This window comes from Plasmodium malariae (assembly GCF_900090045.1).
Source record: "Plasmodium malariae genome assembly, chromosome: 12".
Lineage (NCBI taxonomy): Eukaryota > Apicomplexa > Aconoidasida > Haemosporida > Plasmodiidae > Plasmodium > Plasmodium malariae.
The window spans coordinates 1,581,606-1,606,782 of record NC_041786.1 but is presented as its reverse complement, the minus strand read 5'-3'; the positions used below and the strand labels follow the sequence as shown (position 1 = coordinate 1,606,782).

At 25.5% G+C, this 25,177-nt stretch overlaps 7 protein-coding genes across 7 annotated transcripts; 4 read left to right on the top strand and 3 right to left on the bottom strand.

Moving 5' to 3' along the window:
• Positions 1-211: 211 nt before the first annotated feature.
• Positions 212-2,482, bottom strand: PmUG01_12044100 (conserved Plasmodium protein, unknown function; the record flags this gene model as incomplete). The annotated part of the gene is made up of 7 exons (XM_029006654.1): positions 212-349; positions 631-728; positions 871-926; positions 1,092-1,147; positions 1,283-1,630; positions 1,779-1,847; positions 2,207-2,482. 7 exons carry the CDS (start codon positions 2,480-2,482, stop codon positions 212-214), a joined length of 1,041 nt encoding a protein of 346 aa, XP_028863122.1.
• Positions 2,483-3,981: 1,499 nt separating this feature from the next.
• PmUG01_12044000 (dihydroorotase, putative) lies at positions 3,982-5,064 on the top strand (the record flags this gene model as incomplete). The annotated part of the gene is made up of 1 exon (XM_029006653.1): positions 3,982-5,064. One exon carries the CDS (start codon positions 3,982-3,984, stop codon positions 5,062-5,064), a length of 1,083 nt encoding a protein of 360 aa, XP_028863121.1.
• Positions 5,065-5,697: 633 nt separating this feature from the next.
• On the bottom strand, positions 5,698-6,105 carry PmUG01_12043900 (conserved Plasmodium protein, unknown function; the record flags this gene model as incomplete). Its single annotated transcript, XM_029006652.1, has 1 exon — positions 5,698-6,105. One exon carries the CDS (start codon positions 6,103-6,105, stop codon positions 5,698-5,700), a length of 408 nt encoding a protein of 135 aa, XP_028863120.1.
• Positions 6,106-7,768: 1,663 nt separating this feature from the next.
• PmUG01_12043800 (GTPase-activating protein, putative) lies at positions 7,769-9,729 on the bottom strand (the record flags this gene model as incomplete). The annotated part of the gene is made up of 2 exons (XM_029006651.1): positions 7,769-8,508; positions 8,706-9,729. The coding sequence occupies 2 exons, from the start codon at positions 9,727-9,729 to the stop codon at positions 7,769-7,771; spliced, it is 1,764 nt and encodes a 587-aa protein (XP_028863119.1).
• Positions 9,730-12,436: 2,707 nt separating this feature from the next.
• On the top strand, positions 12,437-13,327 carry PmUG01_12043700 (DnaJ protein, putative; the record flags this gene model as incomplete). The annotated part of the gene is made up of 1 exon (XM_029006650.1): positions 12,437-13,327. One exon carries the CDS (start codon positions 12,437-12,439, stop codon positions 13,325-13,327), a length of 891 nt encoding a protein of 296 aa, XP_028863118.1.
• Positions 13,328-14,605: 1,278 nt separating this feature from the next.
• Positions 14,606-18,793, top strand: PmUG01_12043600 (conserved Plasmodium protein, unknown function; the record flags this gene model as incomplete). The annotated part of the gene is made up of 6 exons (XM_029006649.1): positions 14,606-15,517; positions 15,674-15,995; positions 16,722-16,836; positions 17,088-18,199; positions 18,376-18,530; positions 18,647-18,793. 6 exons carry the CDS (start codon positions 14,606-14,608, stop codon positions 18,791-18,793), a joined length of 2,763 nt encoding a protein of 920 aa, XP_028863117.1.
• A 2,656-nt stretch (positions 18,794-21,449) lies between these two features.
• On the top strand, positions 21,450-23,936 carry PmUG01_12043500 (conserved Plasmodium protein, unknown function; the record flags this gene model as incomplete). The annotated part of the gene is made up of 1 exon (XM_029006648.1): positions 21,450-23,936. One exon carries the CDS (start codon positions 21,450-21,452, stop codon positions 23,934-23,936), a length of 2,487 nt encoding a protein of 828 aa, XP_028863116.1.
• Positions 23,937-25,177: the final 1,241 nt, after the last annotated feature.

Below are 25,177 nucleotides of genomic sequence, written 5' to 3'. Positions count from 1 at the left end.
ACAAATTTATGCGTTTATTAGGTTAAACAACCTGTTTTAGCAAAACATGTGTGGAAGTGGCGTATGACGAAGTGGAGTTCAAGGAGGAGATGTATAATGAAGCGAAGTACAACGAAGAGAAGTACAAAGAAGCCAAGTATAATAAAACCAAGTATAATGCCACAAAATAAATGAAGTTAAAAAAAGGTCACTGCCTTATCTTATGTTGCATCTATCCCTGCAACAGTTTTTCCCATATATATTTAAAGCGTCCTAATTTGGGCAAGATCAAATTAACATGTTTTTCATTATCTTTGTAATCGCTAGTTATAATCCAATATGCTTCATCATAAGCTATCTTCCCACATAACTAAAAAAAAAAGGGAACAAAATTTTATTAATTTGTTAATTCTCTGTATTCCTTTTTTTTATTCATCAAGCGAGGTTTTTGATCATTATTTATACTTCTCTTAGGTTATTTTTTTAAATCATTATGTTATTCAATTTTTTTTATTTTATTAATATTTTATTCTTTATTTTATTCTTTATTTTATTCTTTATTTTATTCTTTATTTTATTCTTTATTTTATTTTTTTTATTTTATTTATCTATTTTTTTTTTTGTATTTTTTCTCCCCATTTAATATCACACCTTATGGTCTAACAAAAGAATTTTAACCTTGTTCCTCACAACTTCCAGCTTTATATAATCATCTTTGAAATGAAATAAAATGTCTTCAAAATTCGTTTCTTTTGTAAAAAAAAAAAGGAACGCAAATTAATCATTATAGAACGTTGTTGAAGTTGAACATACATATATATATGCAGTAAAAGAATAAAAAATCTATAGTAACATTCAATTTTTTTTTTTTTTTCGTAATTTAAATTTTACCTTCAAAAATGGGGATATTTATTTCTATGTGATCTAAAGATTCTCTCCAATCGAAACTGCAAGATGAGGGAGACGGAGGAAATATAAAGGAAAAGAAAATTTGATCGATATCCCTCATAACATATGCAAGATATGTACATGCATATATATATATATACGTACATATTTACAAAACGGCAACAATATTTGTAAAGAAAATAAAAAAAAAAAAAAAGTCTTACTGGACATTATTTAACATAAGACACTGCTCAAAGGGCATATGGAGCAAACCTTTATACTGAAAATTGTTAAATGAAAAAAAAAAAAAAAAAAAAAAAAGACATACGGATTCAATGAAATAGTGAATTTTCGATATAGTGAATATTCGACACAGAAAAGGAACGAGGGGGCTGACACTCGTATAATTTCTCACCTTCAACAATGTTTTGGCAGTATCTTTGAATGGTGTTCCTAAATTGTTATCATCGTTCATTGAATTAATTTTTTTATAAATTTTGTCCATATCTAATTTTTCTTCTGGGTTATTTATGTCATCTATTTCATCAAAGGTTTTTTCAATTTTATTCATCATAATGTATTCCTTTTTTACATTTTGATCATCATTTTCATCAATTTCTGTATTGTAAAATGCTTTCCTAACACTTTTTTTTAAACTTTCATCTGTGTTGTTTATTACTTCTTCTACATTGTACATATTTATTTTTTTATCTTGCTCTTCCATCTCCTTTTTTTCTTCTTGTCCTTTGATTGTGCTGCTATTCTGAAAAAGAGAAAGAAACGGGAACTCCGTTTACGCGTTCTAGCTAGACATATATGCACACGTTTATCCCAGTATGCATGCAGGTTTGTATGTGTGTATGTATGTACGTATATCCAAATGATATGGCTTTCGTGTCCTTCTTATATACCTCAATTTCCCTATACAGTTTTAAAGGATCAGCGCCATATTTTCCCTCTTCTATGTCTTTGACTAGATTCTGTGATAATGAAAAAATAGTGAAAAGGGGATACATCAAAATAGTACGTTTTGGTTGGGGGCTACAATTCGTACCCACAGATACATGCGAATATGCACACATGTGTACATACATAAATACAAACATACATGAATACACACATACAAACATACATGAATACACACATACAAACATACATGAATACACACATACAAACATACATGAATACACACACAGAAACATGCATTAATACACACATACAAACATACATTAATATATGCACATTTCTCCGCGCTCATGTGCGCATTTATGCATTTATACAAACTAACAGTGCACCACTGTGTGTGCCATATATGAATGGTTGAGCACTTCATTCTTACCTCAAGTTCGACACCCAAATTATCATCTTCTTTCTTTTTACTAGAACAGCATTTTATCTTATTTTTCTTTTTTAATAAGACTAGGTCATTTTTATAAAATTTTATAAATACATAATTATTCAGTAACTCCTTATCTACATACAGCACATTGTTTATTATTTTTGTATTGTATTTTCTTACATTATAAGGAATATAATTAAGAGTGTTAGATGTTTTCCATCCAAATGAGAAAAGAACGATTAAGAAGGTAATGATTCTTTTCAATAATTTTAGCATAATTTATTTCGCTTTTCATTGTAACCTTATAACACAAATAATAGGAGTTCAAAAAATAGGGGCATGTACCTGGGGAAACATACTTGATATATACAGTTAACTTTTTATCCTAAAAAAAATATAAAATGATAAATATGAAATGCTAAAACAACGAAATGGTAAAAAGGAACAGGTTAGCCTAATAAAACGTGTAACTTTTATTTAATCGCCGTAGCCACATGAATTTTAAATAAAAGATTGCACATGTACATATGCTTATATATACATATATATGTATATGCATGTACATCGGTAGCTAATGGTTGAGAACCCACATTTTGTTCTTCCGTATGCAGAATAAACATACATTTATTTTATGCAAAAAGTAAAAACGTTTCTGATGAATGTCCCTTTTAACTGTTGTTGCGATAGTTTTTTTTTTTTTTTTTTTTTTTTTTTTATCTAAAATATCGACAAAATGTAAAAATATATAATTCATATCGTTAACAAACGTTCTTGTTTTTATGTCCTTCATTATTATACTTTACATGTTACTTTTCTTTTCTTATATTTTCTTATCTTTTTTTTTTTTTTTTTTTTTAACACATTTTTGGGATTCTCATTTTAAATATTTTTCGTTGCTCCAAATTTTATTTATTTCTCCTGATATAGGTAGAAGAACAGCTTAGTATATGACCCAACTGTAAAAACAATTTCTCCATAAGCTTAATTGTAGTTTATTTTTTTATTTTTTTGTATATATAGGCACCAATGTATAAATTTACGCACATATGTGTGTACACCTACCAACACCCGCGTACATACATAAGTAAATCCTCATACGCATAACAGTTATTACTATTTAAGTTACCCAGACGAGGTAAATTAAAATATTAAAAAAATAAATGTACTATATGTATGCACACATATGTATGTTTGGAGGTTGCCAGAATTATTTGCAGCTTATGGTACTTTTATTCTCCATGTAGCTACGTAACATATTTTACTTTTTTCCTAACTAAATGAACTTTCGCGGAGTGCGTTAGGCATATATGAATATGCACATATATATACATGCTAATGTGCACACATCTCCCTTGTTGAATTATAAAGAAAGAGGGTTAAAAAACGATCTTGTAAAAAACTGCCTTATCACACACACATATGTGTAATGTGTTCCCAAAAAAAAAAAAAAAAAAAAATAGTAGAACTCACGTCATTTATATTTTCAACATTTTAAATAATCATTGACCATTTAATGTTACAATTAATATTTCATTTTACCATTTGTATTACATTTAAAGCGTAATTTTTCATCCCCTCATTTTTGATTAAATAATAAATAAAGCAAGCCTATTTTACCAGATTTTGCTGTTTTGCTATATATTGCTTTATATTACTATATTTTGTCTAATTTTTCTATATTTTACCTTATTTTACTTTTTTTTGCCTTTCTTTTATTTTTTGTTTTCTTGCTTTTTTTTAATTCGCAAAATAAACATAATAATTACTGCCAACAAATGGGGGAGTCATTTTTCATACCTATGGCGGATGACATGCACTGTCATTTAAGACAAGGAGATATGTTGAAATTTACAGTAGATGCAATAAGAAAGGGAGGGTGTAATAGGGTACTAGTAATGCCGAATACAACCCCTATAATAAGTACGTGCGAAGAAGCCAAGAATTATAGAAATGAATTATTAAAATATGATAATAATATAGAATATTTAATGACGTTATATTTAAATCAGAAGATAGATGAAAATGATATTATGAATAATTATAAAGAATGTAATTTCCAAGGGATAAAAATATATCCTAGTAATGTAACAACAAATTCGAAAGAAGGAGTTACAGATTTAGAACCATATTACAAAGTATTTCATGTACTTGAAAAAATAAATAAAAGTCTTCATATACATTGTGAACAACCAAATATAAATCCCTTATATGCTGAAAAAAATTATTTAAATCGTATATATGACTTAGCTGTTAAATTTCCTCAGCTAAAAATTGTTATAGAACATGTAACAACTGAGGATATGCTAAATGTCATAAAAAAATTTCCAAATTTAGCTGGTTCGATTACACCTCACCATTTATACCTAACTATAGATGATGTTGTAGATATAGATAAGTATGATTATTCAACTGATAATACATCTATTGAACAATATATAAAAAATGTATATAATTATTGTAAACCTTTAGCGAAAACAATAGATGATAAAACTGCTTTATGTAATATAATAAAAGAAGGTTTTCCAAGAATATTTTTAGGTTCTGATTCAGCCCCACATTATAAAAGTCATAAGCATGAACCATATTATAAAGCTGGTATATTTACACAACCTTTTCTATTATCTTACTTGTCACACATACTCAATAAATTTGACGCATTAGATAAACTAGAGAATTTTGCTTGTAAAAATGCTGCAAACTTTTTAAACTTAAACGAGAAAAATTGTTCAAATGAACAACTTGCTCTTTACATAGAAAAGAAAAAATTCAAAGTTCCAGATGAGTATTATGACGTCGTTCCATTTTTAGCTGGACAAACTCTGGACTTTACAATATCGTACAAGAATCTAAGTTTATAGCTTGAGCGTTTTGCTTGTGCTTCGCCATTTATGCGTAACTCCGTACATACATACGTCCATGTGTTTGTACATATATATATATATATATATATATATATATATATATATATATGGATGTATATTTATGCATATATATATTGCTGAAAAAATGTCTACTTTTTTTGCTTTTTTTTTTTTTGTTTTTTACGAAACTCAACTGGAGGGATTTTTAATTCACGCTTTGTGCATAAAGCACAAAAAATCTGTTTGTGTGCACCTTGGCATATGGGAATAAAAATAGCCAGTAATAAGAATGAAATATATATTCATTGTGTTGTTTAAAAGTAATACGCCACGTTAGATACAATGTTTGCGGTGTGAGGTGAAGTGCATACCGCGAAAGGGGAATTAATCCGATAAAATTTTTCTAGTTGTATGTTTTACTTATTGTAGATTAAAGGATAAGTTACGCAAAAAAAAAAAAAAAAAAAAAAAAAAAAAAAAACAATAGTAAATAAATCAAAAATTACATTTTTAATGTTTAAAAAGTTGAACTCTTATTATTTCTTTCTTTTTTTTTTTTTTTTTTCATTTTCTTCATCTTTGTTCCCTTCATATATTTTTTTTTTTTGCGTTTCATAAACCGTCTATTTTTTATAGTACTTCCTCCTTTGCATTGATAGATTTGTCTTCTACTTCTTCATTGTTCTCTTCGTCCTTTCTTTCTTCTTTCATTTCGTCCCTCATTTCTCCTGCAGAATGTGGAGAGTCAGGCCTATCGTTGTCATTTTTCTTTCCCTTGGTAGAAGAAAAGACAGAAGATTCTTTTTTTATTATATATAAATAAGTTTTTGGCTTTGTATCCCCTTCTATATCAATATCTAAATCAGCATAAGTTGCACTTTGATCTTGTGAACATATTTTAACGAGTACAATTGATAATATGGATAAAAAAAATGTTATTGTGCTTAGTAAAAAAGCAATTTTTATAATTAATTTTTTGTATCTTTCTAATGTATATATATTAGTTGAAACATCCAAAAATGAAAAGTGCCCTCTCATTTTTTTCACACGTTCCAGTAACCAGCGTTTTAAATAGTACAAATAAGTTACATAAATGCACAAACAAACGAGTACACAAACACATATATATATATATATATATATATATATTCACGTATGCAGAAAAAATAATTTAAATGATTATTTCCGGAGCATATATTTTCCAACATTAACTGTCTATTAAGTCATTATGTACACATAAAATTTATATACATAAAATAAAATTTATGACTTAGTATTTTTTATTTCACATTTGTAAACAAAATGGTAAAACAAAAAAAACAAAACAAAAACAAGAAAAGTAATAAAATATGTGAAACAGAAAAGAAAGTATTTAAACATATGGATTATGCTTATCATCATTTCATCTTCCCATTTAATTCGTGCGATTTAGTATATACATTTATTTATATATACATATGTATATTTTTATTTATTTATTATTTTTTTTTTTTTAATATAGCCAAATTTGTGCAGTATTTACCTGACTTTGTCATGTAGAAAAAACAACAAAAAAAAAAAAAAAAAAAAAAAATAAAATAACAGTAACAGTAACAGTAACAGTAACGATAATAATAGTAGTAATAGTGACATTAAGAACAAGAACAAAATTTTAGAAAGATAGCTACATCCTATAAATGCTAACTATAAAGTAGGAGCACTCACGGTAAACCCACAAATACATAAAGTACAATACGTAAATAAAATGTACACACATTTATTATATGTTAAAAATGAAAGAAGAAAAATACGTAGGGATCGAAGAATATTTCAAGCATTTTCCATTAAAAATATACATATATAGATATATACTGGTACATGTGTATATATATATATATATATATATATATATAGACAGATATGTTAGCAAAGAAAGTATGCAACAAATCGTATATCAGTGTATGTCACGAAAAAACATGCATAAAATGCAACCCCTAGAAAACAGGAAATTATAAACTTGCTCAATGTTAAGCATTTTTGTCTTTTTTTTTTTTTTTTACCCTTTTTGCTTATCATTGTTTATTTTTGTTCATTTTTGCTTATAAACTATATTAAAATACTAAATTTCCTAAAAAAATTTACTTCGTTACAATTATTTGGTTAGGTGTCTCCAATTTTACGTTCTGAACTTTGAAAAGTACAAAATTTATAAATAAAATAAAACCAATTAATTTTTACAGAATTTTTTTTTCTTATGACAAATTTGTAATATTTAAGTTCTTTATAATTTAAAAAATGTAAATAAAAAAAAAACATTAAAAATTTATTAAAATTATAAAATCAGCGATATAATAAAAAAAGGAAAGTGAATATTATATAAACGTTTATAATTCACCTATTTCCTGAACAATTTTTTTTAAAAATTGTGTGAAATAAAAATTTTACGGTACATAAATACGTGTGAATCGAAAAATATCGAAAATTGAAATAAGCAGGTTAAAATGGCAAAGGGTTACATGTGTACATATCTGTGTAGGCACACTATATATATATACATGTATATGCACATGTATGTATATATATACATCCACCCGTCCATACATGCATGCATATTTACATAAATATGTATAATTAAAAAATTGGGTGAAAAAAATGTGGGCATTTTTTTTGGCAAATCTCTTATACCGTGTAAGGTTAAATTTCGCATAATACGTGTAAATAGCTAGCCAAAATATATTGGGAAATCTTCATTTCTTTTGTTAATTTTTGTGCCCTCGGATTTAGTTTCTTCATAACCATGTTCCATATTTTTTAATTCAAGAAGTATTTCATTCAAATGAAATACATTTTGTTGAAGTTCTAAGCGATGATTATCACTCATTAGATTAAAAGATAAGTTATTTAAGTTGTCTATAATTTTATTTAGCTTATTATTAATGTGAGCTACCGTTGTTGTGGCACTTAAATTTTTGGATTCCTTATTTAAAGGATGAATATTGACGTTAGATTTGTACCTATTTCTTTCTATGTATTCATTTGCTGTATTATTATTAACATTATTCTTTATACTGTTCTTGATTTGAAATGTACTTAAACTATTATTTATATTTGTATTCATGTGTACGTTAAAATTATTGGAATTCATCATGTTAACAGTATTGATATTATTTGACACTGGTGAGTCATCTTTTTTAAAATTTTTCTCTTTCTTCTCACTTCTTGATTTGAGTTTAAATGATAAATCAATTAATATCCTTATATTTTCTACTGGTGGGTATTTAAATAATCTTTTTAAACAATAATTCTCATCACTTTCTAATAAAAAGGATCTAATAAATAAAATCATAGATATGGCAAAATAATCTACTAAAGGAAAAACATTCGATGTCCTATGAGCTACTTCTATTATATCTCCATCGAATTCAAAATGAAATCCATTTTCCCAATTTTTCAAGTAACAGTCTAAAAAAAAAAAAATAAATAAATAAACGAATAAATAGGATAAAAATGATACACGCATATATATATTTACCAAATATATGTATGAAGTATCGTACACATGTAGGCAAATAAAATCCCATGAACAGGTCATAATTATTTGCACATAATTAGGAAATGTAAAAACATGCGCTCGTTCATGTACAGTTAAAATGAAAAACCTGAAAAAAAATTATCCCATAGAATAACTGTGTCGTCAATTTGAAATTCTCTACAATAAAAGAGGCGAATCCATCTAAGTAAAAAAATTTGTGGTTCTATACTTAAGGATATTAAATGGTTATATAATAACTTGTCGGAATTTTTTAATAATTTATGAAATATATATGTACACTTTTGTAACAATACAGTTTTACAAGAATTTTTTGATGACTGTATTTTTTTTTCTTCCGGGGATGTAAATAAATATTTCAGCCCCATATGCATGAAATGGTCAAATATTATATACGTATCTGACTCAATTTCTTCTTTGTCAAATAGTGTACAATATTCTTTATAATACTTTTTATTCTCAAAATTTAAAAAATCATTATAAACTTGTTCCCGATAATTAACAATAAAAAAAATAGCTACAATTTCATTCATACCTTGTTTATAAGATATGGATGGGTTTTTTTTGGCCCATATAAATAATATTTTATTTAATATATCTCTTATTACTTCATTTTGAAATATTTTTTTTTCTGAATATGTTCTTAAAATGTCTTGCTTTATTTCTTCATTTAATTCTTGATTCTTTTGCTTTAATGTCCATGGATTTTTATCATCTGATGATAAAGGATGAAAAATTTGAGGATCTAATTTCTGAATATTTAAATTTGTTTGTTTAGTTATATACTCCTCTTTATCTTGTTTATATGAATTTCTTTTTTTTTGTATATCTTCTATTAATTTGTCCAAATTGCTGGAATTGTAAATTCCCAATAAAAGAGGCCAGTAAATCCTTCTAAAAAGAACATTGCTCTGATTGTCATTTAGGATATCATTCGCCAAAAATAACAATGAATTATGTTTTTCATCAAATTCATTTTGTTCATAATGTTCATTCGAATTAATTACTTTAGCATTATCTAAATCACTGCTACTTGTCACTGTATGCTTCTCTTTTTTAACTAAAATAAAACTTTTTAAAAAATCCTCAAAATTTATATTATACAAATCTTCAAAACAATTATTATCATTCATCGTTTTAAAAAAATATATGCTATGTTATTCATTTTCTTTACATATTACACTTTAATATAATGTATTTTTTTCTTGTGTAAACTCATTGGCGTAGGTAAAAAGCCATAAATTGCACATATATATATATATATATATATATATATATATATATATATATATATATATATATATATATATATATAAATGTATAATTAATACAATAAGAACAATTTATTTTATACTAGCAAACAAGGAAAAAATAAGATTGCACTCAATATTTACTATTTATTACCAACTTTTACGACAAAATATTTGCTTGTATCGTAGCTTAATCCTTTATTGTATCATATATAAGAACGAAAAAAAAAAATTTTTTATATATAAAAAGATGTATACGATATTTTAATTTTATTATTTATATTTTTTTTTTTTTGTACCATGCACATAAAAAAAATAAAATTAAATTTATAATTGCATATAATAATAGGTACATACAAATGTGCGCTATTCTATAAATGCCTCAAATCAACTAGTTGATATTGTCTAAATAGATTTTTTTATTTTTATAAATACATTGCATAATAAGCTCTTTCTTTTTATTTTATTTATGTAATATTTTTTTTTCCTTGTTTTTAATAAATAAACGAAAAGAATATTTAAAAGAAACTATAAATAAATGTAAAAAATAGTTATAAAACACTTATGTGTAAAAATTACAGTATTTAGTTTATTATGTATATATGTACACATAAGCCCCTTTTATTTTTTATGTTTGCTTCAGCAAAACTATTTGTAGAAAAAGGAAGAAACGTTTATGTAAAAAAAAAAAAAAATCTAAAAAATGATCGTTCAAATTTAAAATAAAATACCGTTTACATGAAATATGCAAAATACGCAAGAAACCTTTATTTATATATATACATATATACGCTCTATACTTGTACAATTTGTTTTATTTTAGGTTTTGTTCATTAATTTAATTCTTAAATTGTTACACATTTTTCATATTTAAATGTTCGTGTATGAATTTATTTTGTCAACAAATTTATTTTTTTCATTTTTAAAAATAGTAAGAGGATAGAGTGTATATTTTTTTCAAAAAATTGAGCAAACATATTCCTGAATAAACAATGTAAATTTTATTAAACTACATTAATTGTTTATGTAAAAAAAAAAAATTACAATTTTTTTTTTTTTGAATATTCTTTTTTGTTTTGTGTTTTTCATACAATTCGTGGCGTACTATACAGTACTTAAGACTGCAAAAAAGTACCATAAATACATACATATATATATATGTATAAATACTACACGTATTTATGTAAATATATATATATGTATGTATGATTACTACTAGAAAGATTTGGAAATGGGTACAAGCTTCATTTGTAAAAATGCAAATTTACTATGTACTACTGTCAAACAATACTCTTGTCGAAAAATGTTACGTAAAATGGCTAAATTGATGACAAGAAATGATTATGTACACCTTCTGAAACTGTATTATTTAAAATCTAAATCAAAATAGCATATTATACATATACATATGTGTATGCATACATGTATTCAACAGTTTTAAATGAATTAATGCATTATGAAAAATTAATACAGATAATTTGATGCTTCCTATAATTTTAAAAGTTTATTACAGAATTATGATAAATTAATTTTTCATTTCAATTTTTTTTTTTTTTTTTATGCTTTTAATTTATAATTATAATAAAAAGAAATAAAGTCTTAAAGGATGATAAAAGGACGAATAATATTATAAATATGTGAATAGTAAGTGGAAAATAAATAATATAATATTAAATGAAAAAAGAATATGAAAAATTGAGAAATAAAAGAATGGATAATTAAATAGGTAAAACGAAATAATTGGATTTCCAATACAGATGTATAAAACCAGCTTAGTTTATACGAATAAATTAAAACTTTTTTCTTAATGTTTATAAGCTAAAAGATTACTTTGTAAATTTAAAACTGTGAGTTAATTTGACAGTCTTCATTTTTCCATTGGAGAGTTTGGAAAAATATAATTTAATTATTTCCTTTCGTGTTTTTTTTTTTTTTAATTTGTTTATAACATATATATATATTAAAAATAAAAGCTATCGTCACCTTTCAATGTAGTTCTTTTTCGTATGTTTCTTTAAAAAAGTACAAAGCGCGATGAATACATATATATATATATATATATATATACATCTTTAATTTACGTTGATAGGAGAAATTTTAAGTATTGTATTCCCTACACCATTCTTTATTAATGTTTCATTTAAAATTACAGTTTTGATTAAAAGTATTTTCTTTTTAAAAAAAAAATTATCATTTTGCAAAATTTTTTTTTAAATATTTTTATTCTACAAAAACGTTTGTAAACTCTTTTTACATTTTCTTGTTATTTAATAAGTATAAAACATATTAACAAAAATATAATAATTTTGCTTCACGTGCACTATTTTGTATGTATATATGTAAGTGTATACATGTATGTATATGCGTCAGTGTTCATATGAGTAGTTTTCTCTTCATTTTTAAAATCGCTTGATTTTGTTTTCATAAATTTTATTTTACTCAAGTGTAAAATAATAAAGCAGTAAAAAAGTAAAGTAATAGAGAAGCAAAATAATATATACATATATATATATACATACATACATACATACATACATACATACAAACATACAAACACACATACATAATACACAACATTTTAAAAAAGAAGATGAAAAATGCTCAAAAATTGAGCCTTTATGAAATCCTAGGCGTTGGAAAAAATGCTAGTATAAAAGAAATATCGAAGGCCTATCGAATACTTGCGTTGACCTATCATCCAGATAAGTTTTTATCGAATAGCAAAAAGATAAATGATGAAGAGAAAAAAGCAGAATCAGTCAAAACAAACACAAATACAAACGCCGATGAACCACTTACTTTAGAAAAATGTAAAGAAATATTTTTGCAAATTCAAAAAGCATATGAGATATTAAGGGATCCTGAAAAAAGAAAAAATTATGATGAGTTTGGATTAGATGATGAATTAACTGAATTCAAAAATTATCTCGACCCAAAATTATTTCATTCTAGAATTAAAGTTGAGGATATAATAAATTATGAGAAAAAATACAAAAATAGTGAAGATGAAAAAGAAGACCTGATTCAGTTTTATAATAAGTTTAATGGGGAACTAAAACATATTCTAGAGTATATCCCTTTTAGTGATGAAGCTGACTTAGACAGGTATGTGGGCATTTTTGAAAAGTTGTTTAAATCGAAAGAACTAAAAAAAACTGCTGATTATGATAAATCGTTAAAGAATGTAAAAAATATTATTAAGAAATATAAGAATATTGTAAAAAATGATACCAAAAAAAATGGTAAGAAGAGAAAAAATGAAGCACCTATTGATGATTTAGTTCTTGCAATTCGAAATAATGAAGCACAAAGGACATTAAAAATAAATTCTCTTTTATCAAATATTGAAAAGGAGTATAACAAAAAAAATCCAAAAAAAAGAAAACAGAAACCACCAACAGAAGAAGAGTTGAGTGCTATAAGAAAAAGACTAGAAGAAAATAAAAAAAGAAATATAGCACTGAAAAAAATAAGGAGCTAATCTTTTTTTCCCTCACTTTTTTTGTAAAAAATTTGTTACATTTATCAGTACCCTTCAACTTTTCCTCCTATTGTGTAGATAGTGACAAGCGTTTACACATATATCTAACTGCTCGTATATTCGCATACACACATATGTACATATGTACACACATAAATATATATATGTATGTGTGTGTATTCATCTACATCTATATATATATATATTTGTGTGTGTGTATATATTTACACGTACACCCTCACTTAAAAATAAACGCACATGATGTATCACGTTACATTTTTTTTTTTACCTATTTTTACATACCTCCCTTTTTTGTATTTTTTTTTTTTTTTTGTGAAATTTTATTTTTATATATGATTAAATCAAAATTAAACAATTTTTAAACAAAAAAAAAATATTGTGCAGTGTAGTATATTTTAAATCAAAAATTATAAGCAGTATAACATGCACTTTAGGCCCACCTACCCCCAAAAAAAAAAAAAAAAAAAAAAATGTAATACGCGAATTAACATGATGTAAAACAAAATAATAATGTCTTCTTTGAAAACTATTCCTATGTTTCAAATTTTTACCTTTTTTTTTTTTTTTTTTTTTTTTTCTGAATTTTGGAAAACCCTATTTTACCATGTATAGGACTGTCTCTTTATTTCATCCTACCTTAACAGTGAAAAGTGTATAATTGTAAAGTCCAATGCAGAATCGTAGAATAAAATAAAAAAAAAAAGTAGAAAAAATGAAATATGAATAAATCATTGTAACATATAGCAGGTATTTTCACAAATATGTTCATTAAATTCCCAGTATAAAATTTTTTTTTTTCTTTTTTTTTTTTTTTTATTTAAATTAAGATAAAAGCTTTAATATAGTGTCCTGAAAGGTGCCTTTTTTAGTTTTCCATTAAGTGTACATCTATAAATACGCCTAAGTAATCGTGCGCAGTCGTATGTAGTCACATGCAATTATATGTAGTCATACGTAATTATACGTAGTCATACGTAATTATACGTAGTCATACGTAATTATACGTAGTCATACGTAATTATACGTAGTCATACGTAATCATACGCAGCCATACGTAATCATACGCAGCCATACGTCCTCCTTCATGTGCATTGCATATACATTCCAGGTAAGAAGACAGAAGAGAGGGAAAAAATTTTTTACAAAACTACCATATTGTTTTATTTAAAATTTACGTTAAGAGTAACTGGATATATCTCGTGTCATGAAACTTGGCGTGCTGTATTTGTATATCATATATTGAGTAACAAAAATAAGATGAAAAGAAGTGAGAAAAATATAGAATTACAAAAATGCTACCCACATGAAATTAATAAAAATATCTTGTGTAAAAATGAAACGAATATAGAATATCCTTTTTATATAAATTATGAAATCTTACTAAAAAATTGTAGACATAAACATAAACATAGACATAATTACATCGACTTAAATTTAGAGGTGAATTACAATTTGGAAGAAATATTAGAAAATAAAGACAGCATTAAAAAAAGCTTGTATTTGAATAATATAACAAATAACAATAATTTACATAAAAATAAAATTAATAATGAGGGCTATAAAAAAAAAAAAAAAAAATATTATTATGACGACACTTGTTATTATGTGAACTTAGCAAGTAACCCTAATCATGTTAATTGTAACAAAAAAAAAGAAATCAAAAATAGGTGTTACCAAAATGAATATAACATCCCAAGCAATTGGTCTACCTCCGACAGTAGTAGCTACTGTTCAGATATTTCTGAAAATTCTTCAAAAAATGAAATAACAAAATTTATGAATTTTTCTCAAAGAATTACATATGATAATGATTTAGTAGATAACTTAAATTTATTTGATAAAATAATAAACGATAGGGAGGAAGTTGACAAAAATAAAAAACATATCACATGTAGTTATCTGACTACTCAACTGAACGATAAGGAGAGAGGGAAAAAAAGAAGTAAACTCCTCTCATCCTTTGTCAGTAAAACGGGGGATAACAGCGACAATAATAATGACAATTATAGTGATAAGCATAATGATAGGCATAATTATTGGAATAGTAATTGCAATAATGAAGATGCTCAAGGTGAACCTAGCTCAGTGTTCAATACAGAAAAGTCAAAACAATGTCCTATCCCCAGTAATGCGCCCTGTAGCGAGGAAAGGAGGGGTAGTAGCTACTTGGTTAACATATATTAGTAATTGAAACATTAGGAATTATTAGTGCTTAGCAGCAATTACAACTGCGCAGAACCAATTATTGGCTGCCTAAGCGCCAGCCATAAAACCCCTTAACAGTGTAAATAACAGCATGCCTCTTTTTTATACCTTTATTTGTAGAGGGACCAATCCGAAGGCAATTTCACTGAATATAACATGGAAAATAGCCGTTCGGTAGATATGAAAATATTCAAAAGCAGTAACAGCTTATGTAGTAGAAAAACAGAGGAAGAAATATTAAATAAATATGAGAAAATAATAAAAATTATGAAATATTTAAGAAGAATAAAAGCCAAATATCCTGAAATAGAAACTACTGTTTCTATTTTATCCAATCACATTAAAAATGTAACATTCAACTGTGAAAAAATGTTTCAGTCCAGACAAGAATTAAATGAATTCCTAAAAAAGATATACATCTATCAAATTTTTCTCCTAAAAAGTATACATGCATAGAGTAATTAACTCATTTGTGCATGCATACATGTCTGAATATATATACATGTATGTATTATATATAATTACCACCATTCGGTATAGGCTACCATCGCGCTTAGTAGTTCTTCACGTACAGCTTTTGTTTAGTTTATATATGTTTATACTGTTTTATTAGACTATTTTATGCTATTTCAGACTATTTTGTACTATTTTATTCTATTTCAGACTATTTTGTACTATTTTATTCTATTTCGGACTATTTTGTACTATTTTATACTATTGTATGTAATTTTATATAATTTTAAAATGTTATTACAGTTTATTAAAGCGTCTCTCTGCATTTATGTAACACCTTATATCACTATTATTATTTAAGTGAAGGAGAAAAAGATATTGCTATTAATATTTATAAATATACATAAACAGTATGAATAGCGTAAATAGATAAATGTAGTTGCTTTAATTTTAAAAAAATTTAGATATCCTTGTCACTATTTTGGTTAGCACTACAGTAAACATTATAGGGGAACGAAAGCTTGAGCCTTCAAATGAATTCTTATAGACGCTGTATTTTTGCCTTAATTAGAAATATAATAAGAAATATAATTAGAATGACATAAATATATAAACATATAAATATATAGAGAAATAACGACACTCATAAATTGTGCTATTCCAATTAGTGTAACATACCATTATTTTATTTTATTTTTTTTATTTTTTTATGTAGAAGTAGTTTTTAAAATCCCTAAGACTAAGAAGGATGGAGATTTTAGTAGATGCAGCAACAATAACGCGCCAATAAATAAAATGCGATTTATTTCTGCTGATCAGCAAAATTTAAGGTTACTCACAGTGCGTAACTGTAGAAAAGCACACATGCATGAATGGATATATACATATAAACATATGCACATATATGTACTTATATATGTACATATTCGTATGTGTACCTCCTTTAAAACGTTTCGATAAAACTCGTGTATATGGAAAAAGCAAAGAACAATAATATCATTAATTTACCTAAGCCCCCCCATTAATCAATAATTTGAAAGAGATAACATGTGTAATTTGTCTTTTGTTAACATTTGTTCAGGGATAATACTATTATACCAGACGAGACTAGCAGAGAAGCTATTTACATGCTTCAACAATTAAACAAAAACAAATCCTTCAAAATACCAAGAAATATATTATATCAAAATGAACAGAATAAGGAAAATGAAAAGTTCAATATAAAAAGAGAAGATTATAATAAAATAAGATATGAAAAATGTTATGGTAAAATAGATAACGATGTACAAGGAATAACAAGTAAAAAAGATGAAAAAAATGATAGTCCAAATAGAAGTGAAGAATATACAATGTATGAAACGTATGCTGGTAGAAGCGGAGGAAGTAATCATAAATACGATGGTAGTAAAGTAGTTAATGAAAAAATACCTAAAAAGGATACTTACCAAGGTGATATAAAAAAAAATGAAAATAATTATAAAAACAGGTTCAACAGTTACAACACCGAAGATGTAGAAACAGCTTGCTCACATTATGCTGATGCACAAGATAATTATGAAGAAGCGTTAAAAAATAATATGTATAAAATTGAAAAAAATATTATTAGTATGACAAAAAAGCAAGGTCAGAAGAAAAATGAACATATTTTAAATGTTAACGATGAATTGAATGAAATAATTATCAATCATAAAAGCGATAGAACAGATGTTTTACATAAAAATAAAACCTTACCTGTTAATACAAAAACAAATTTATATAATGATTTTGGTAAAAGAAAGAACATACCTTTTAACAAATACTTAAATAAATATGAATCCAACAAGGGAAATTTAAGAGAATCATATAATCTTAACAGTAGAGACAATATATCAAATTTAACTCATAAAGAAAGGGATACTTTAAGTGATGCCTTTAAAAATGATTACTTAAATGTTATAGACAAAAAAACTAAAAAGGAAACAAAAAAGTTTTTATTAAAGGATGATTTAAAGTTCAACGCACTTAACTTAGAAAGCGACGATATTGCTATAAGAAAAAATATGTCGAAAAATGAAAGAATTTCAAACGATTGCCCTGATAATGTGAAAAATAGTAAAAAAACACTTGTGTTATATTATGACATAAACAAAGAATTAAATGTAATTTCTAATAGGGACTCCGTCATACAAGCCTTAAAGCAAACCCTCTTGAACAGTACGAAAAATGGAATTTAATGTAGAAAAGCAAGAATAGTTAATCAGCATTTGTAGAGGTAGAAGTAGTAACAAAGGTAGCAGCATTCGTAGCCGTAGTAGTAGAAGTGGTCGATTCTAATTTTCATTTCACACATATACATGAGCATATTTACATTTTTTTACACCTTCTGTTAGAACCCCAAAATTTTACGGCTCTGCAAAATTTTCTATTTAAAATAGACGTCGAATTAGTGGAGTACAAAAATTTCATTTTGTTGATAACTAAGAATATAAAGAAACCTCACTTAGAAGCTTTGTACGGTTTGAATGACTTTTCTGTATTTGAGAAGGTAATTAAATTAGCTGTTATATATAATTTGATCATTTTGTAAACTATTTTTTTTCTTTTTTCTAAAAAAATTAATTTATATATTTCACATTATTTCGTATATACATACTGGCTTAGGTGTATGGGAAAAAGGTGGCCCCTCGATATTTAGTTTCAAGAAAAGTTAAAATTTTTTATAAGTACGACATATTTTATCAAAGCTTTAAAGAGCTTGAAAATGCACGAGGTTTCAGCGGAATAACTGACGCAGTAGAGTTAATTTAAAAAGAGCAATATAACGAAAACAAATATGCATTATTCCATGGGTATTTGAATTCATAAATTAAAAAGGTATATACTTTTACTATTACTTCTTTTATTATAAACTGCCATTGTTTATGATATGTGCAACGTGTATTCCGGACAATTTACTGGCTTGCGACGAGACAAAAAAGGCATAAAAAAAAATATACATATATATATATGTATATAAATATATATATACATATTTATATATGTATGTATATTACGCTTAAATATGCAAATGTTATTCCCTTTAAACAAAAACTTACATTTTAAATAGTTTAATTTTTACATTTTGCCTTTTTTGACTCACATCTCTCTGTGTTGCAAATTGTGAAACAAAAAAAGTAATATACGCGCATGTATATACACACACATTTACGCACGTATACACACATATACACATATATACACATATACACACATACATACACACATATACACATACATATACACATACATATACACACACATATACACACACATATACACATACATATACACACACATATACACACACATATACACAACTTATACGTATAAATCGCATAACATAAGACCAGATGAGTAGTTACATAGAGCAATTTGTTATCTGATATAAGAAACCAAAAATAGTGCACAATACAACTATAAAGAAACAAGAAAAAGAAAAGGAGTTTTTCTTTCCTCTATTTTACTGTACACACCAATTATATTTCTTTTCTTAAAACATAACATTAAGAAAAAATGTATAAAGGAAAATTGTCGATTTCGTTATAAAGACATTTTTAATTTTTATGTTATTTTTTGTTCTTTTTATTTAACGTTCATAATTTTTTTTTTTTTTTTTTTTAAGATGATATATTTTAGCTGTTTAACATAAAAATTTATAACTTGTACATGATAAAAAAAAAAAAAAAAAAGCAAATAAATAATCAATCGAACAATTAAATAGACAAAAAAATGAATGAATGAATGAATGAATAGAAATAATTTTGAATGTTGATCATTTATTATACATTAATTATTAAGTGAATATCGCAACCTTAACCCTTTTCAAAACAGATAAAAGAAAAAAAAAAAAAAAATATGGTAAAAAGATTAAAATAAGTTACAACGAAATTTTTTCTTTTAGTTTCATCACCTTTTTCCAACTTACATGATGCTATATTAGCACACCCAAAAAAAAAAAAAAAAATTGTGTTAACTTAAAATGTTCACACACAAGATATTTCTACAATTCTTTTCTCCTCCCGCTTCTCCCCGCAGGTTTTTTTTTACCCTTTGCATGTTGCTCTCTCTCTCTATACGTATATATATATATATATATATATATATATATATATATATATAGGTATTTATATACATGGAAAATGAAATATTTTAAAAAAGTAAGACACTATTATATAATGTAAAAAAGATTATGAAAGTAACATCATCGTAATATCACAATATTAATTTATTAACACGCATGAATGTTCATTGAACCTTCTTCCTTTTTTTTTTTGTTAATTCTTCTTGATTTAGTCTACACATAATGATTTCCTTTTGAAGTTTATTTTCCATGTTAATATTTTTCCCTTTTTGAAAACTTTTTACATATTGCTTTAATGTTAATTATTTTAATGTTAATTATTTTAATCTTAATCATTTTAATCTTAATCGTTTTAATCTTAATCGTTTTAATCTTAATCGTTTTAATCTTAATCGTTTTAATCTTAATCGTTTTAATCTTAATCGTTTTAATCCTAATCGTTTTAATCTTAATTATTTTAATGTTAATTATTTTAATCTTAATTATTTACTTTTTAATTTTCTTAACAGTCTTACTATTCTATCATTTTATCTTTTAATTTGAATAATTTAAATACTATAGCTTAGTAACTTTTTTTTATAAAAATTTAAATTAATGAAAATTCTATAATTATTCACCTTTTCAAATATGGCTAACATTAGCTAATGAATTAAGGGGGAAAAAAAAAAAAAAAAATAAAAAAAAAAAAAATGGCTAGTAGACAAAAATATAAAATGAAATTAGTAATAAGTAATAATAAGGAAGGAAAAAGCAAAAGATAACTGAAGAATTTCCTTGTTCCGTAAAGGGAAGTCCTACTGACAAAAAAAAAAAAAAAAAAAAATCATTAGGCATTTCTCTTGATAAAACAAATGTTAATGCTATTTATAAAAAAGAGAAAATTTTAAATAATAAAATAATAAAAAATTCAGAAAAAGATATATTACTGAATTTAAAGAATAATGAAATTAGTTCAAAGGATAATATTTCAAAAAAGACACAAGCGCGGAATATTTTTTCAGTAAAAATTTAAAATATAAATCAAAGACAAAATTTAAAAAAAACCATAATATTACGCGAACAAATAATAGAACATAGTCCTTATAAATATCATAATAAATTACGAGAAAGAAGTTCTTAGATTATAATAATAAAGCAAAGAACTCTTAATAAATTATATCCTTTGACATAATAGTAACAGTACAACTGATAATTCATTAGAAAGAGCAAATATAATTTACTCAGAGAAACAAGTGGGCGACCAAAAATTAAATAGAATAAAAAGGATCAAATAACTTTTTTTACAAAAAATATAATTTCTTATAACAATTATTAGAACAGGGAGCTAGAAGTTACAATATAAATATGGAAAAAACAAATCGGAATATTAAGGAGAATGTAAAGATATATTGTTCGAAATATATTAAAGAACTAAGTAAAGACAAATACAAAGATTCGGTATATTTAGAATGTACTCCAAAAAATAGAGATAACCCAAACGAGACTATACATCAATTTGATAGATTCAATGAAACAATACAAGATAAAAATATGGATGATAACACTTTAAACAGATACAATTACACGGATGGGAAAAAGCATAGTGATAAAGCACTTGCTAAGAATTCATCCAGTGACAATATGAAGAAGGATGAAAAGGTAAAAAATATTACTACAAAAGGAGAAAATATAATAAAATATAATGATGAGCAATTAAAAAAGACTTATTCTAAAGGGGAACAGAATAACAAAATTTCCAGAATGGAAATTTTTTCTCATAAATATTATGAAAAGGAATGTGTGAAATATCACAAAAAATATTACGACATGAGCAATAGTGGTATTAAAAATATTATTTATAAGAACAATATTCATAATGACCATAAAAATGCTAACAAAGATTTGAATCATGATAACTCAGTAGTTGATAGAAGAAAAAAAAAAAATAGTATTACACTGAGTGAAATGAACAATAACATAAAGAATGACATGAATGGTCATAAGAGTAATGGCACGAATGACAGTGCTCCTAGTGACATAAGCAAACGTGTGATCAAAGGGGAAAATATTAGTGATGACACCATTGATGTTGCATGTAATGGAATAAATAGTGACAAAATTAAAGGCATAAATGGAGACAAAGTTGAAGGCATAAATGGAGACAAAGTTGAAGGCATAAATGGAGACAAAAGTAACGGCATAAATAATGAAACAAATAATGATGATATAAACATTGTCAAAAATGAAAGTAGCAACATACACAGGGACATAAATAATTCTGTGAGTAGCAACTTGAACGATCATATTGAAAATGACATAATTAGCGGTATGAGTGACAGAATGAATGACAGAATGAATGACAGAATGAATGACAGAATGAGTGACAGAATGAATGACAGAATTAATGACAGAATGAGTGACAGAATGAATGACAGAATTAATGACGACGTGACATGCGGCAAAAGACATGACAATGATGACATTGAGACGTCAGAAAAAGAAGACAATGAGGAGAGTGGGAACTGGATTGAAATAGAGCAATCTTTTAACTTTTGGGATGCCCTAAAAAATAATTTCAAAAATGTGTTTTTAATAAAATCAGAGGGTAATGAAATAAAGAATGAAGCGGGAACAGAAGTAAATGAAAAGGAAAATATATGCCAAAATGAAAATAGATGTGTCTGCCAAAATGAAAATAGATGTGTCTGCCAAAATGAAAATAGAAGTGTCTGCCAAAATGAAAATAGAAGTGTCTGCCAAAATGGGGTTGTACTTTTGAAAAAAAATGAAGTAGAATGCGAGAACAATAGAAATACCTTCCCGTTATCCCAAGATGCGTATGTAAAATGCCTAAATTTTTTAAGCGCAGAAAAAATTTTAGAGTATGAGTTAGTAAACAAATTAACAAGTGAGGTTATCAATAATCGAATTGATGTATTTATATATGTTAAAAAGTTAAATCTTGATGAAAAATGGTCAAATTTACCAATTTATAAAAGACAGTATTATTTACATCAAATGAAGCATATTAAACATATTAACACATCAGAAAAAATTTACTCAGGAAATGGAATGTATATACATGAAGTAGCAGCAATCATATTTCAAAATGTATCGAACTTAAAAACTTTAGAATTATTATCCCCAGAATATTTTATGAATGATAATACACCTAGACATGAACCTTTTGCATTATGTCCATGTGTATTTAAAAAATTAGAAAAATTGACAATAATAGGATGTCAAACATTAGAATGGTTACATATATTTCGTAATTGCTCATTTCCATTATTAAAAAAGTTTGAGATTTGTTATTACCCTTTACATCATGATCATTGGGTTTGGAAGTTTGTTTTTGATTTTACCATTTTAGGATTACAAGGTTTATACAAAGTGTTATATACAATGGAAAATCTTCAAAAATTAATTATAGGTTTTGATGTCATATTTGATAATATTGAGGGGTATTTATATAACCCTGTACAAAGTCATAGAAATATATTACAAGAATATAATATAGCTAATACTAATCAAAGATATACCAATAGTTTATCTCTTCCTTCTGCTATTGGACATCCGTCAAGGAAATATAAAAGTTATAGAGGTAGGTTATGTGAAGAAGATTATAGTGATATATTTACTATTGCATATTATATATCTGGTAAATGTGGAAGTTTAAAAAGAATTATGATTAAATATAGAGAATCTTATGATAATTATGATGATGAAATGGACAATGCTGCAACACTTAATGAGTTTATTTCGGAGGCTACAAATACTGCTTCCAGTTACTACAATTATGTTCTTAATTGGTTTAGGTCTACAGATGAGGTTCTTCCAAGGAATGCATAGCAGATTATATAGAGTTCTTTTTTTTTTTTTTTTTTTTTTTTTTTTTGGTTTATCGGGATGAAGGATTTATCAGTGGCGTGTGCTTCTTATATATTGAAAGTATGTACTTTTTTTTTTTTCTTTTTTTTGTATATACACTTCTCAGGTATTTGGGATATTGGTTACGGAGCCCTAGTGTGATGCCCCTATCATTTTTAAGTGAAACGTTAAAAGAATCCCAAAAGGCCTAATGCTTTTATTTCAAATTCGCGCATATATATAATTGTATATATGCATATCAATTCATATATTCACTTGAAAGCTTATACTTTTGTAGTCTATATTAATTTATTTTTTTCTCAACAGTTTGTGCGTTTATTACATACTGAGGAGGTACATTATGTGTTTATTTTTTTATAAAACGTTACTTATTAATATGCGCGTGTGGCTATTGGTATGTATATATATATATATGTATATACATATATACATACATACATACATACATACATATATATATATCTATGTATGCGTATTTTATTTTTTAGTGCAAATTTCATGTTAATGGTTTATATTTGTATGAATTTCATCCTTTTGTTATTTTGTTGTATTTCTGTGAAGTCCTTATGATTCGGTATCAAATTCAAAATGACAGTAATTCACTTATTTGCGCTGAGTATATATCTATCCGTATATGTATATGTACATGTATACATGCGAATACACTACTCAGTTTTATATTAAGAGTGCATCATCTAAAATAGTGCACTTTTTTTTTTTTTTTTTTTTTTTATTAATAGTAGTTATTATTCTACGTATAATATATATTATTAATAAAAGTAGTGCTTTTTGAAAACTGTTTATTATTCGACATTGTTTAATTTGATTTAATTCGACATAATTCGAACTTCCTTGACATATATTGGCATAATTTGACTTAATCCGAACTTGACTGACTTAATTTTATATTATATTTTTTCTAATGCGGCTGTCTTTATTCTCATACTATAAAGTGTATAAAGTGGTGTCCCTTCTTAATTACCTCTTTTACAAAAAATTAAGACTAACTGATTTTTCTCTCACGTTATGTTTACATAATCATGACTTTATTTGCCTTATTTTACGATTTTACGATTTTACGACTTTACGATTTTACGATTTTACGATTTTACGACTTTACGACTTTACGATTTTACGATTTTACGATTTTACGATTTTACGACTTTACGATTTTACGACTTTTCCTTTTTTTTTTTTTTTTT